This window comes from Ipomoea nil, unplaced genomic scaffold, assembly GCF_001879475.1.
Source record: "Ipomoea nil cultivar Tokyo-kokei standard unplaced genomic scaffold, Asagao_1.1 scaffold2926, whole genome shotgun sequence".
NCBI classification, from domain to species: Eukaryota; Viridiplantae; Streptophyta; class Magnoliopsida; order Solanales; family Convolvulaceae; genus Ipomoea; species Ipomoea nil.
The window spans coordinates 958,518-973,800 of record NW_017619354.1 but is presented as its reverse complement, the minus strand read 5'-3'; the positions used below and the strand labels follow the sequence as shown (position 1 = coordinate 973,800).

Sequence of the window (15,283 nt, the reverse complement as noted above, 5' to 3'; positions counted from 1 at the left end):
CACGTACTCCTCCTCTACTTAATTACTAGCTTTTCTGGTGTGAAGTTGCGGCATTGCAACAGGCTTGTTCATTGATGAACAAATCATCAGCGACCTTGGTTTCATCGATTCGTTGGAGGTTCTTATTATTATTGTTGGGTTTCCTAGGAAAAATAATGTGGGATCTCTTCAACCCCAAACGCTCCCTCCACCGGCTCATCCCCGACCCCGACCCCGACCCCTTGCTGGGCATTGTTATTCTGGGAAACAGATCTCCATAGTCGTCGTCATTACCTTGCAGGAGCTCATCTCGAAGCGTGGTTGTCTTGCTGTCCTTGAATGGCAGCAGTTTTCCCTTGCAGAAAACCTGGTCTGCAGAAATCATAGTGTAGCCGGAGACGGAGAACTCGAAGTTGTCGGAGGAGACGGGCGCCTCCTTGTAGCTCATCGTCATGGGGTGTTGATGAGAAGAATCTGCGAAATCATTGGAGAAGGAGATCCTTGCTGCACACACCCCTGAAGCTTGCTGCTCATTGCTCAACATGTTTAAACATGCCATGATTATTGATCCGATCGATGGATAGATGCCCACCCTCAGCTCTCCTGCCTTTTTCTCTTCTCTCCGCTAGCTGGAATCTTCATGTTTATATACTGCTGAGTTGTTGTGTGTGTATATTACTGTCTGTAATTTAGATTTACTTGGGAGAAGTCTCCAAGGCAATGACCACATCAACAATAAAAATATTAGATTAGCCCTTGTAAAACCATTTCTAGTCCAACACTTTAACCATACTTTTCAATCATTAGCTACCCATGTTTTTTTTTAGGAAAAATATCAAATTTTTTTATTTTTCCATGCTTAATTTTTATTAGAGTGGTTAAAACGGGTCCAATTCATCAAATTGGGTTCATTATTTAACCAGTTTTTACTTCGAATTGGATTCTAATATAAAAATCTCATATTGGGCCAAGTAGTAAATCCGACTAGTGAGTTTATTAAAATTTTAAAAATTCCTAATAAACTTAACAAAACAATATATAGCTCGCATTCACAATCTCTCGCTCCCTCAAATCGTAGTCTGTCATCCCTTAGTTGATCCTCAATTCCTCACAGTCACACAACACGTAGAGGTGTAAACTGTCATCCCTCCCTCACCTAAGTCACCTCACCTCAAAAAAAAAATTAATAATGTGCGGGCTAAACCTATGTAGCCTACTAGTTGTTGACAACGTAACTCTACCCTTTATATAATTTATTATAATCCTCATTTTAAAATTTAAAAACTGCAGTCTCTCAATTGTTCCTCAGTTAACTAATCCTAGTAGTTGTGTAAATTCTAAAAGACCCGCGCATCCCAAAAGCAAACAAAATATTAACAATATAATTAGTTAATTGAGAGACTAGATTGACAATGTTAAAAATAATTGATGAACAGAATTTTTAAAAAATGAAAATGAATGACTAAAATACATAACAAGTAACAATTGAGAGAACAAAATATCAACACTACCACAACTTATTGTATTTTTTTGTCTATTCTTCTCCATTGAAGGCTCAACTAAAGAATGAAAAATTGAAATAATTAAAAAAAAACAGATAATAAATGATATATATATATATATATATATATATATATATATATATATAGGGTTGCATTCAAATACAAACCCCTTTAAAATACAAACTTGAGCTCGTGCACACATTAACATACTTACGTGCACACAGGGCGCACTGCCAACAATTTCTGGAATTAGCTCGTGCACACATTAACATACTTACGTGCACACAAGGCGCACTGCCAACAATTTCTGGGATTAGCTCGTGCACACATTAACATACTTACATGCACAAAGCGCGTAGGAAGAAAAATCACAATCATCCATCAAAGCTCGTGCACACATTAATATACTTACATGCACACAAAGTGTATGAGGAAAAAAATCACAACCATCCATCAAAGCTCGTGTACACATTAACATACTTACATGCACACTGCTAACAATATCTGCGATTAGCTTGTGCACACATTAACATACTCACATGCACACAATTTGTATTTTAAGGGAGGTTTGTATTTTATGGGAGGTTCGTATTTGAAAATAATCCTATATATATATATATATATATATATATATATATATATATATATATATATATATATATATATATATTCAAATGCGGCCCAGCTCTCTCATGCTCTATTAACCACTGAATTCGCTTAGATCAATAGTAAAAAATAGGGTGGTATTTTGATAATTTTTTGTATCATGTATATTTCAGTGGTGCACTTGTGAGTGCTATGTGGTGCACCACAAAATGCTTTCACCTATAGTTTAACGTGAACTAGGAAGCTAGATGCCATATATGATATAAAATTGTGAAAGAAGATAGACAATGGTAGTCAGATCTGTTCTACACATTGCACATAAAAATATTAGAAATATTGTCGTCTTCGTTCTCTTTTTGCTTGAAAAGACGTTTTGAAATCTGGTCTTTCTCAATCTAACATTGCAGACATGTGAATCCTAGCAAGCTTTAAATTAAAATAAACAATAAGCTAAGCATGCATTATATTCTTCAATTCTCTGATCTGCTGTAAGATACTCTCATCAAATCACTCCATTAACCAATCAGGCTGCTGGAGCAATTCAATGTCTATCATCTAAAAAACATTGAAAATGGATAAAGCAACAAACTAAGTTCCTCAAAACGAGTGTATATCAGCCTTCTTTGTTGACTATTTACCTCACCGGATAAGAACTGATGATGATCTGATGACAATAAAATATATATATGTTGTGTGAACACAGCTTTTCCTAGGTAATAAGTAACTTTTTATGCCTAACCATGCATGCCACTTAATGATCATCATGGTAATAACATCCTTGTCAGCAACAAACAAAAGTTTAATCCAAGGTTGTGCATCCTTCCAAACACCACAATTATGAAGCAACACATGATTCATGTATTTTTACTATGTTTTCTTTTAACACATAATATATCATGAATGGTATATTGAGAAATATTATGTTATGCATGAGAGCTTTCAAAGAGATGGGTAGGATGGAGGAGTAAATTAAAGAAAGTTTTTTTTTTTTTTTTTAATATATAGATTGATGATCTCCATTGAGATTTTGAATTTGTCTATAGGAGTGAAACAAATTCAAAGAAGCAACTTGCAAATAAAACAATCAGTCAGTATTCGACTAGTGTAGACTTTTGTCCAACCGTTGTATATAACTCGTCTTTGAAATCTGATGTTTAAGTTGTACTATACTGCTTAATGCAAATTGTTATGCTACTCAGCTCTTGTTGCATGATGTCGTAAGTTAATAGTGATGATCTCCAAAGTCTTACTATGTTGAGTAACATTTACTACTCAATTACTACTATGACGAATGTTCTTTACGTTGCTAAAATATTTAATTTTTTAAATAAAAATTTATGTTTGCTACAGAATGTGATGATGAGATCAATTCGGTCGCTAATATGTTGACACATTGGTGATAGAAAATGCGACGCCCTACATGTCTGTCGTGATATGGCGATGGAATTGGCAACATAAATTTATTCTGTTGCGATTTTTTTGACATTAAGAGAGATTTGATGTTTGAGGTTGGCGACGAAATTTGGACGATTGTTTATTCCATCGCCACAATATTTAATTTTTTTAAGTAAAATCTATTTTAACTACAGAATTGGATGACGGAATTTTTAATTTTTGCGACGAAATTGTTCCGTCGTCGTGAATCGAGATTTTTCTTGTAGTGTCAATCAATAGACACGAAGAGTTACAACATTTTTCACAAGTCACGTCATCTAGATGTGTGACACGGAGCAATTTCATTACAAGATCAACATCAAGTAGTCAATGAGTTTTAACATTAGACTATTGATGGATACCCTTAGTAGGGTACCCACTCAGGTGTGCCCCTAGGCGGTCAGGAGAAGGCGGTTTGATTAATTGAAGGGTAGGGAGGCCCTCGGTAGCCTAGCTCCGGTCCACCACATGTTTAATTAGCTTGCCGATCGGCCCGCTTGAGCGACCAAACTAGGCTGTCGGAGGAGTCTCGACCGGGTGCCGCGCTTAGAGGCCGTTAATGAAGATTTGGTGAAGATTCTTTCCAGTTTGGCGCCTGAGTTTCCTTTTTCAACATTAGGAAACTTGTCTAGCGGTTGAAAAACTTCCTTAAGTTCAAACTTGTTAATTTGAATAATTTCTTCCCCTTTCCTTTTTCAAAGACCAAATATCGTATATAAATACCTCTGATTTTCTGAGATCACATTGTAAAGGGTTCTGAATTCAATACAAGCATTGAAGCTATCAAAATTCTCTATCAATTTTTACTTCTCCGAATTTCAGTTGCCTACTCAAATTAAATAGTGGAAGGATGCGTTTCAGTTTCATCTAAACTGTACTAAAAATTTGTTTTTCTGTAATTTTATATTATTATAGGTTGCAGGCAATAATGGGGATGTTTTGTTCATTTAAATATTGAACCCATGGAGCGGTGATGAGGAATATACTTGGGATATATATTTGGACCTTTGAGCACCGCAAGGAGTTAATTGCTGTTTCCTTTGGCTATTACAGGCAGGCAGGCAGCATAAGTCCACCCCTAGATCTAACAGCGCGCTCCTGCTTTTACTGCATTATAATTAATTGTAAGCTGGAGCCCCCGCGCGCACATATATATATATATATATATATTGAAAGGTTCCCGTACATTTATTGCTTTCGGCGCGGATGTGCGGTGGATTAATGTGCGTGAGATTTGTACTCAATGTGCGTAAGTGTTGTGTTTAATGTGCCTGAGATTTGTATTTAATGTGCATGAATGTGTAAAATGCAGCAGAAAATATTGATGTCAGCTTCTTCCCCAATAATGATAATGCGGAGGCGAGCTATGGTGGTTAAAAATTATGGGAATAATACAACAGAAATCCATACTTAGCTGCTATGCAAATTTTACTGTGCGTGCGCCATTTATATAAACATTAACTGCACTAGCTGATAATCCAGAATCCATGGCCAAATTGAAGGAAGAAGTAACAAGAAGCTTGGGCGTTAACTTCTTTCTGAGCTCGTAATTCTGAAATAGGCACGCATATTAAGCACAAATCTCACGCACATTAAACACAATACACAGACACATTAACTACAAAACTCAAGCATATTAACATGACGCACGCACACTGAGTACAAATCTCACGCACATTAAGTATAAACCTCACGCACATTAATCCACCGCACATCCACACGGGAAGCAACAAATGCACCCGATCCCTTCCCTATATATATATATATATATATATATATATATATATATATATATATATATATATATATATAACCTATCCATCCACCTATATTTACTTAATTAGTGCTGGGAGGAGTGAAGAAGCTGAATCTGAGTGAAAAGCAGTCAAACAAGCACTTGCACAGAACATGGGAACCACATTTTAATTAGTATAATATATGAATGATTATGGGAATCTAATCAAGATTTAAGTACTATAAAACATGTTTTCCCCTTAAGCATGGCACATGCATGCTCTAGAACTGCACAAGCAAGCTAAGTAGTCCCATATCTGTTCCTAAAAAGAAGAAGAAAAAGGAACCATACAAATTAAAGCTTCACTTCTAGTTTTACAATGTACAGTGCCATTTCCAAGCAAATGCAGATCATATCGACAACCAAAATGACAGTATTAATAAATATGAAAATTATTTTCCAAAAAAAAATAAAAAAAATATGAAAATTAAGATTCCAATTCCATGGATATGGATGGCTGACATGAAAAAAAAAAAAAAAAAAAAAATTCTCAGAGTACATGGGGACGGGTTATATCCTTAAATGGAATTTGAATCTCTGGTGGCCAAATGGGTATTCAACAGGTGGCTGATTCCTTAGACTAAAACTGTGAAAGTCATTTGGTGAGTAGTGAGAAGTGAGAAGACCATAGACGACAAATCTCCTAGAGGAGAAGAGGACAAATTATTGGGGCAAGAGAAGAGGACAAATTACTACACATAGGATTGGTCTAAAAGAAGCAGCAGCTACTATGTCTTCATGGTCTCCCATATGGTGAACAAATGTTGTCGTTTTCATTCCTAATTTAAGGTGTTGTGTACTGTGTTTTCTTATACATTATTTAATGCCCTCTGTTTGCACATTTTGCAATGTCAGATCAAGAGAAAACCCTTTCTTGCCCAAATAATGAATCCACAACCCTAAAAGCTCCACAGAGCATTAGAGATAATGTAAATCACAACGATAATTTAGTGACAAATCACAAGGCTTAGTTCAGTGCACACAAGCTATCTGCTCACTGTATTGTATGTATAATCCTTACATTTTTAAACATTGATATCTTACTGTGAGCTAAATTTAGGCGATAGAGAATTGAAAATTGTTTCTAGCTATACGGTTTAATTTCTTTAAAGTAGGGTGCTTTGCATGTTGCCCCTATTCAATCAAGCCTGTAATTAAGCATTTATTTACTTTGATTAATTATTAATTGAGTCTCTTCCCCAACATACCTCATTGGGAAGGAAATAGAAATGGTTTATGGATTGGCTTATTGGACATACAACCCATTTTATAATAAAATCTACCCTTAATTACATGCAGTGTGAACATGGGTTCCAAGTTCAACCATCCATCTTATTATTAGCATATTCCCTCAAATGAGTAGTTTCCCTGAGAGCAGCTTAGATTCCGTTTGATCATCTTTGTCTTTTGGTCTTCCACTCATTTTCATTTTTACAGGAATATATATATTGGATATTTTTTAATTTAAAATGACATAGTAAATATTGTTATCAACTAAAGAAAAGAAAAAATTTCAGCGGAAGTCCTTGTTTTTTTTGGAATGTGGACAACTCAGACAAGGGATGCCATAGTTGATACTGCTTCAATAATTTCACTCAACCCCTATAACTCTAATTAAAGTCATATAGCATACATCAATAAAAATGCACATTTGGGTAATGACTGCAAATTTTCCCCTAAATCAAATATGCACCTTCCTCTGAGTGCAAAGGCCCCAGGTCAATGGATGCAAACAACATATTCTAGTGAGTATAATAATATATATGTGCAAACCTTTCTCTGCCAATCAACATTACTTGGATTATCCAGAATTGCATGAAAAATGATTTCTTGTGTTCCTTTAATCAAATACCTTAAACATTATTAACACCTCATGTCTAAAATCAAACAAATTGTGAGATTTATATATATGTTCACCTAATCACTTTTTTTTTTTTTTTCATGTAATTTAGAAGAATAAGTAAACAGGTAAAGTCTATACAAAATCATCGTCGCCCATAGCATCTGGAGAAGTTCTTTTTTGAGGTAACTGATTCCGGGAAGAGATTACTCTGTTGGATTTCATTTTTGTATGGTCCAAAGGTCTTGTTAGCTTGATAGAGTTGGTCCGTTGCTTTTGCACGGGCTTAAAAAAAGCTGGCAATGTGCTCATCTTAGAGGAAACCCCACTGAAAGGAGATTGTGGTGGTGCTTCTTGAGGTTCCTTCATGCTGGATACTGCTAGGCGTGGAGATAAAGCCGCTGGTCTCTGGAGTAGGTTGCTTTTCAAAGTGGAAATGTTCGTTTGCCCGCCTTGGGGTTTTGGTTTTTGCTTCACCGATGATTCAACAGGCACCAGCTTCCCCTCAACTTGGCATGTGAAAACAAAAGAAACCTGCATGCTACAAAAAGAATGATGAGAGGCTGTACAGTTTAACAAGTTTAAGGAAATTCCAACGTTTAACTGACCTCATCACCAGCTGCAGCCGGAAAAATAGTATCGGGAACTGACGTTGGGAAAAAATGATGCCCCCAGTTAGCTAAATCCTCTTCCTTTGGAGTTCCAATCTGTGGAAATTATTTCAAAGCTTCAAAGTTTTGCCTTTGGTTTATGAGTGACAAAATTAAAATGTGAGGGGGTTTGGCTTAAGAAAACTTGCAGACCTGCTTCTCTGAGCTTTTTAACTTGTTCGAGCAACCAGCAACACCTGCAAATCCCCCGATATCCTCTTGGTTGGATTTATCTTGTTCATCTGTAGACTTTGCTTCACAAGTGTCATCTAGCATCACCTCATATTCTTGGCAACGGTTGCAGCTAATCTTTTCATGAATTTCAGACCTGCATAGTAATTTATAATACCAACAGAAATTTAGGTTTCATAACAAGCAAGTCCTGGGCAGCTCACTCATATTCAACACTTGCAAAAGAAGTTTAAAATTTTGTGGCACTAACTAATAATGATGTGATAGAGTTGTTAATGTTCTGTGCTATCATCCAAAACCAACAAATCAAGCATAGGAACAAACCTCACGCTATCATGAAAAGTGAACAGGTCCCTTAGATCTTCAGTTGAAAGGAGATTTCCCTGAAAACATGTGATGGTATTATGAATTAATGACTACTACAAATAGCATGGCAAGGAAATAGAAGCAACAAAATTACCTGGTTCTCAGAATCTGCATGTTCCTGTTGAATAACTTGCTGAAGTCCCTCTTTTGACATTTGACGCTGGTAAATCTGCAGCAGAAGCAAGTACTACTTCACAAAAATATATCCTAACTAATTCACAATAGTATCAGGCTGTAATATCAGTGAACCAACCTTCTCTTCAATAGTTCCTGTACTCAAAAACCGATAGACATAAACCCTCTTCTTCTGGCCATCCCTCCATACTCTAGCCGCAGCCTGAAAATTAAAATTTTAATGCCAGTATTGTTTGCCATCATACAGTAATTTCCAAGCCAAAAAACTATACCTGTTTGTCATTTGCAGGATTCCAGTCCGGATCAAATAACACCAGCCTATTTCCACCAATCAAATTGAGGCCACAACCTCCTGCCTTGCTACTCAGGAGAAAGGCAAACTCATCCTGATATATTAAATTGAATTCTCTTACTACAAAGCATTCAAAACATGAGCAAATTGTTTGGCAAGATAGGTCAATGTTTCTCAAGTGCATAGTACGGACCAGATTTTTAAGGGCATAATTCACAAACCTTTGATGGATCATTAAAACAATTAACCAACTTTTGTCTTTTGCTAATTGAGGTAGATCCATCAAGTCTCAAGAAGGGATATCTCCTTTCACGACAGAGTTGAGCAAAAAGGTCCAGCGTCTGCTTATCCAAAGATAAAATATTTGAAACAAGAGAGAGAGAGAGAGAGATAAACGCAAAAACTGACAAGATAACTAAAAAACTACTCTTGATATTCAAACTAAAAACCAAGTGTCATAACATAATTAGATTCTAAAGTTCATGAGCACAAATTATATTTACACTACAGAAGGCATAATACTCAAAAAACTGACACCTGAGGTCCTGAAATACTGAGTGGGGGAAAAAAAACAAAAAACCTACAAGTTCCAGCAACAGTTAGCCAATGAGGAAAAACAAGAAAAATTATCCATAGTTACTATTCCACACCTGAGTGTAGTTTGAGACTAGAACAATTCTATCATCAGTTGATTGACGGAGTTGAGCCAATAACCGAGCTAATACATGCATTTTTCCAGATAGTTCAACCCAAAGCCCAGCTCCACCAGTCCATGAACCAGACCTAAGAGCAATCAGGGAAGATACTTTCATTAATGTCAAATAAAATAGCCAATACTGTCAAAACTATTCTGAGAGGAAACAACGTAACCACTAACCAGTACAATTGTCAAACACATTTTCAAAACTTACCTTCCGGAAAACATTTCATGAGGGAATAAGTGGATACAATCTTCAAACCCTTTAGTCCCTGGACTCCCACTCTTTATTGTGTCATATATTAGCTTCAAAATATAACACACAAAAAATGATTCTTCATACTCATGAATGGCACAAATGAGATAATGAGAGCGAGAGACAATATTTCAATTGCCAAATAGGGAAAACATAGAGCCTAGTGTATGATGTAGTACCTTTGGATGATTGCATAGCTTCTTTAAGGCAGTAATGTAAGCTAAGATTTTCGATTGTTTTGTTTCCTCTGTAATTGCCCGTTTAACCTGTAATTAAAAATTGCAAGCAAATACATCTAAACATTATCACAAAGGTTAGAGACTGTACATCCCTCACATAAATAAACAAGAGTGTGAATTTACATTTTTTGAATGTATAAAATGGTTGTAAAGTTCCACTTGCAAAGGTGACAACTTGCAGCATACAACTTCAATTATCTGCAAGGACAAATAAAGATTAACGGTCACATGTTAAGCAGGAAAACTTGGAAGAGTTTTAGCCTAATAGAAAATTAATGAAGTGAGCTTTCACAACCATATTTACAAGATTATCAAAAGCACAGGCATTTATAAGAGAGATATCAAAGAAACGATTTAGAAACAACAAATTATCAAAAGCACTAAACTTACTTGTTTGAGAAATATTAGAGTAACAGAAGTAACATTTACACCAAATAACAATGGCAAAGAGTGTATTATGTTCAGCAACTAAGATTAAATTTAGGCGCTTGGAGCATAAAAGAACCTGCGGCATATCTTAAGAAGCAAATATTATTGTTTCATTATGTTACCTTTGGTGGTAAGTGATTTGACAACAATGCATTAGTCCTCCGCAATATAAACTGTTGCACAAATATATCAGTTATCAGTAGTATTATTAGAAAGAAATTACAAGAGCAGCACATGCTCCTTATATAAGCACTCAAGAGATGATCACTAAAGCAGCACACAGAAGTAACAGCACATTCCAGAAATGCACCAATATCAGAAGATACTTGCCTGGTTAACTTTTGCACTCAGCTCTGTAGAACGTTCAGTACCTAGTCTCTTCTCTTCTTCAGTAGCAGAGGGTTCTCTACCACAAACAATGGGCATCTAAAAGTTGTCTTTTGGTGGTCAGATATGCATTTTATATTAATGTTAAAAATGCGTACACTGCTTATCCCCACAAAATTGGGGAATGTCAAGGCAATAATACATAAAAAGCAACTTATAAAAACTTTTAATAAATACTGGATATTGAGCTAACCTCATAGTAACGGCGAAAGTATGCAGCATCTCCCAAGATTCCAGGGTTAGTAAAATTTACCATGGAATAAAATTCCTCTAGATCATTCTGGAAGATAAATGTGAACAAAATACTGCATCAAAGCAAAGCATGACAGAATTTGACAAGCAAAAGGAATTATAAATTTGATGCAATTCTCACTTGCATTGGAGTCCCTGACAGCAAAATGCGGCGCTTGCATGACAAAGAAGCCAAGGCCTAATGCAAAAATCAGTAGTCAGTGATCTCATATGGATTCTGCAAAAAGTTGATCAAAAACAATAAAAGATACAGCATTATGTAAAAACTTTATCTTACTCGATTAGTCAATGTCTGATCATTTTTCAACCTGTGAGCCTCATCACATATGAGGAGGTCACACGAAATATCATTACTAAACTTTGAAGAATGCATTCGAAATGTCTCATAGGAAACAATCAATACCTGGAAGATTACATAAATGATACATCAGTACTCCAGTTACCATAATGATCTCAAATTCACTATATATAGGAAATAATCACAATGTTTACTTGTAAATCACTATGTGGACTAGTAAAATTGTTAATGCCAGAGATGGCATCCTCTCGAGTGCTTTCACAGAGAGCAACAAGTTTAAGTCTTTCTCCAACCCATTTCTTTATTTCAGCCTCCCAGTTAGAGACAAGACTGGTAGGAGTCACAATTATTGATTTCCTAACCATTGCTTTTCCATCAAAACCTTGACGAAGAAGTGTGTAAAGCAGTGTGATTGACTGCAATGTCTTCCCCAGACTGGACAGAAAGAACATTAGCAAGTGAAACATGACATTTAAAATCATTCAACAGATGTGAAAACAGCATCACTGCAGAAGATATTCAGCGATATTTACCCCATATCATCAGCTAAAATGCATCCGTTAATATTGGAAGTGCTCAAAAGTCCTGAAACACAATCAAACATGAACTGGACACCTTCTCTGCAAATAAAACAAAGAACAAATTTCCCAATCTTTAAAATAAATTATATCAACTGAAACTCCAATACTAGAACAAATTTAAGTTCATGAAGCAAATATTTAAAAAAAAAAAAACAAATTACAAACAAAAATGAAAGAAAAATAGTAAACATTTTTTAATAATTGGTAAATTGGTTAAAACTAGCATCTGGAAGCTTAATGGAATGTAGATGATATGTTCTTTACTATTAGAATTGATTTAGTTCCTTTAGAAATAGCAAATAATTATGGTAAGGAGCTTTAATGATTCTCCTTTCCTTTTATGTTTTAGTTAGTCTTTGTTTCCTTTTTCTAGATCAGTTTAGTTAGTTTCTATATTAGCTTATTTAGTCTAAGTTTCCTTTTGTTAACTTTAGGAAAGTGTAACTCTCTCTATAAGAAGAGAGGTTTGTGTTGCTAATGAATTAAGCCAGAATTTATAAGAAAACAAGGAGAAGGAAACTCCATAAAACCCTCTTTATCTTTTCTGTACTTCTGCTGTCCAATGCCTCTTCCACCATAGGCAAACCAGTGCCAACCAAATCACCCCTCCCTCGCCCCTTGACACGTGCTTTTGCCCGGGAACACAACATTTAGCTAGAAACTAATGTGTTCAAACTAAACATGCCATCAGCAACAAAATCAAATACAAGAAATCTTAAGTGATGCTTCCAGATGATCTTGGAATAGTATGCATCAGCAAACTGTTTACCTCCATGCATTTCAGTAACACCTCCAGAAATATAAATTATCATATTAAAAGTGCAGTACCTTTGATGTGGTCGGAGGTACTTAACAAGTAAAGGTTCCACTGCTATAGGTTTTGAATCACAGCCTTCCTCCCCAAATCCTTCAGGCTGCCACAACAGCAATGGTTCCACATCTGGTGGCAGATATATCTCTTCTTCAGGCACATCTTTATGAGCAGTCTCAAGGACAGTTACCCTGTTCGTGATTGCAACCAAAGCTGGCCTATTGGACCCCCATGGCACAAACCTTTTGCGTGCCCAGAGACGGCGTGCCAGATGTTCATTGTTACTACTATAACCATTTGAGCTCGGAGGTTTAAAAGGCTTTCTGACGTTGACAGCTGCATCAGTTACTGAATAGACTCGTGGAAGTATTGACTGTCTTCTCACTTCAAGGTTTCCCCTAATTACATGACAACCGTGAACTTTCAGCTTTAACAATTAATATTCAGAAGGAAAGAAAAAATAACAATAACAATAACAATTCTAAATTAAATTATTGCATTAGTAATTTAGTATTAAGAAATCAAATTACTAAGTTTGAAAACTGGAAGCCCTAGCATCAAAGGCCTTCCCCTTCATCCGAATCAGATGAAAACACAAAACAAGGGTGATCATAATTTTAATGTTTTAACTATATTTATGGAGATAATAAATTTAAAGAACCTGACTAAAGCGGCCACATTTTCCGACTTCCGATCTTCCGGACTGCAGCGGAGATTGGATGTTTGAGCTCCATGGCCATCGTCTTCGTCGCCGCTATTACAATTGTAATCGAGGTCGTCCTCGTCATTGTCTGACTCAGAGATGAACTCGACACTCGAATCGCTTGGTTCTGAAGCGGAAAGAGCCTCATCTTCATCGTCCATTTGACGACCTCCTGTGCTTCGCTGAGTACTTGAGTTCGTTCAAGCACTGTTTTGTGCTCTCTGCATTTTAAATCTGCAGGTCCTTTTGGCGGTAAATTGGAGACACGGGTAAATTATGTTGGGCTGGTCTGGGCTTTAAGCGGTATGAACTTATCCAAATATCTGGCCCAAATGGGATGGTCGGCACCTGCATTCCCAAACTAAATTAACAATCGTTATATCCTACACCACGGCGCACTAACACCACGGCGCACATAGCACTGTGCGCCGCGCGCCTCCCAAAACGACGTTGTTTTTGGGTAGTGTTGGGAGACGCGGTAAGAAGTTGTTGAGATTATGTGTATTTGTTCACAACGTTATGTGTATTTGTTCACAATGTTATGTGTATTGGTTCATACAGTTATGTGTATTTTTTATACAATTATGTACATTCTTTTTATACAATTATGTACATCCGAATCAGAAAATTTGTGTGTATTATGTTAAGAGTTGATGTGTATTATGTTAAAAGTTTATGTTTATTATGTATTATGTTAGATTATGTGTATTATCTTTTAAAAAGAGTATGTATATTTTGTTATATAATTATGTACATTCATGTATAACATTATGTGTATTCTAGTATAACATTATGTACATTCTTGAACAGCGGATTTTTTTTAAAGAAAAAACTACTGCCATTCACTAGGGCGGGAAATTTCAAAAAAAAAAAATAATTAAAACGACGTCGTTTTGCATCTGGGCGCATAGTGCAACGCGCGCCGTGGTGTAGGATATAAATTGCCCTAAATTAATCCATCTTTTTAAAGCTTTAACCATTAATCGAATTGAAATTTTTATTACTGAATTAATCAAACTAAATTTTTTCAATTAACCGACTAATCGAAGTTGTTTTAACTACATTTTTTAATATTTAAAATTATAAATAAAAATTAACATTATCAATTACATCAATACATATAGTAATAAATTCATAAGAAAAAAAATTATATATATAATTCCGGTTAACGGAATTAACCGTTAACCGAAATTCTATAAAACCTTTAATCATTAACCAAATCGAAGTATATCGGTTAAAAAATGATTAATCGGAATTTTTCGGGTCAATCGGTTAACTGAACTTTTACCAAAAGTTGCACACTCCTATCTGTGCCTTCTCAATTGTCAAATTATATCATATACTAGAGTCCACTATACGTATTGTAGACTCTAATCCAACAATCTTTATGTCATGGAAAATTCCGTTGTTCACCATGGATGGAGAACATGGTCCCAACGGTGTTAGTGCACCGTTATCTTTTTTTTTTTCTTAATTAATCGCGTGACTTTTCTTCTTCATTTTCACATTTTGCGATTTCACTTTAATTTGAGGTGAGCAATGATTTCGGACATTCATAAATCATGAATCCATGCCTGCACATTCACTTTGAAACCATGTCTACACATTCCCGTCCGAAACCATGGCTGCTCCTCTGTAGCGCAAGCTTCTTCAACATTCATAAATTATGAATTTTCTGTTATGAGATTATGAATTTACAGTAAATTCATAATCTCATAACAAAAAATTCATAATTTAATAAATGTTTTTATTTTATGCGATTATGAATTTTCTGTTATGAGATCATAAATTTACAACACATTCATAATCTCATAACAGAAAATTCATAATCTGACCAAA

The 15,283-nt window shown here is 35.6% G+C and overlaps 2 protein-coding genes across 2 annotated transcripts; both read right to left on the bottom strand.

Annotated features, from left to right (window-relative positions):
• Positions 1 to 25: 25 nt before the first annotated feature.
• On the bottom strand, positions 26 to 523 carry LOC109161660. Its single transcript, XM_019310151.1, has one exon. The coding sequence runs from the start codon at positions 521 to 523 to the stop codon at positions 26 to 28; it is 498 nt and encodes a 165-aa protein (XP_019165696.1).
• A 6,616-nt stretch (positions 524 to 7,139) lies between these two features.
• On the bottom strand, positions 7,140 to 13,659 carry LOC109161891 (protein CHROMATIN REMODELING 25). The gene is made up of 21 exons (XM_019310457.1): positions 13,403 to 13,659; positions 12,759 to 13,139; positions 11,883 to 11,969; positions 11,544 to 11,784; positions 11,329 to 11,454; positions 11,173 to 11,229; positions 10,993 to 11,079; positions 10,743 to 10,838; positions 10,535 to 10,585; positions 10,107 to 10,181; positions 9,924 to 10,010; positions 9,703 to 9,794; positions 9,442 to 9,574; positions 9,013 to 9,132; positions 8,772 to 8,885; positions 8,618 to 8,701; positions 8,459 to 8,533; positions 8,323 to 8,381; positions 7,960 to 8,134; positions 7,765 to 7,863; positions 7,140 to 7,690 (listed from the first exon to the last, which is right to left on the bottom strand). The coding sequence occupies exons 1-21, from the start codon at positions 13,603 to 13,605 to the stop codon at positions 7,292 to 7,294; spliced, it is 2,841 nt and encodes a 946-aa protein (XP_019166002.1). The 5' UTR covers positions 13,606 to 13,659; the 3' UTR covers positions 7,140 to 7,291.
• Between the last annotated feature and the right edge of the window lie 1,624 nt (positions 13,660 to 15,283).

Excerpts from the sequence above, each read along its gene's own strand:
- LOC109161660 (XM_019310151.1), bottom strand. The coding sequence starts at position 523 with ATGTTGAGCAATGAGCAGCAAGCTTCAGGGGTGTGTGCAGCAAGGATC.
- LOC109161891 (XM_019310457.1), bottom strand. The coding sequence starts at position 13,605 with ATGGACGATGAAGATGAGGCTCTTTCCGCTTCAGAACCAAGCGATTCG. Across the intron at positions 11,455-11,543 it reads GTCCACATAGTGATTTACAA|GTATTGATTGTTTCCTATGA; the intron begins GTAAACATTGTG and ends GTAATCTTCCAG. Across the intron at positions 11,230-11,328 it reads ATCAGACATTGACTAATCGA|GCCTTGGCTTCTTTGTCATG; the intron begins GTAAGATAAAGT and ends TTTTTGCATTAG.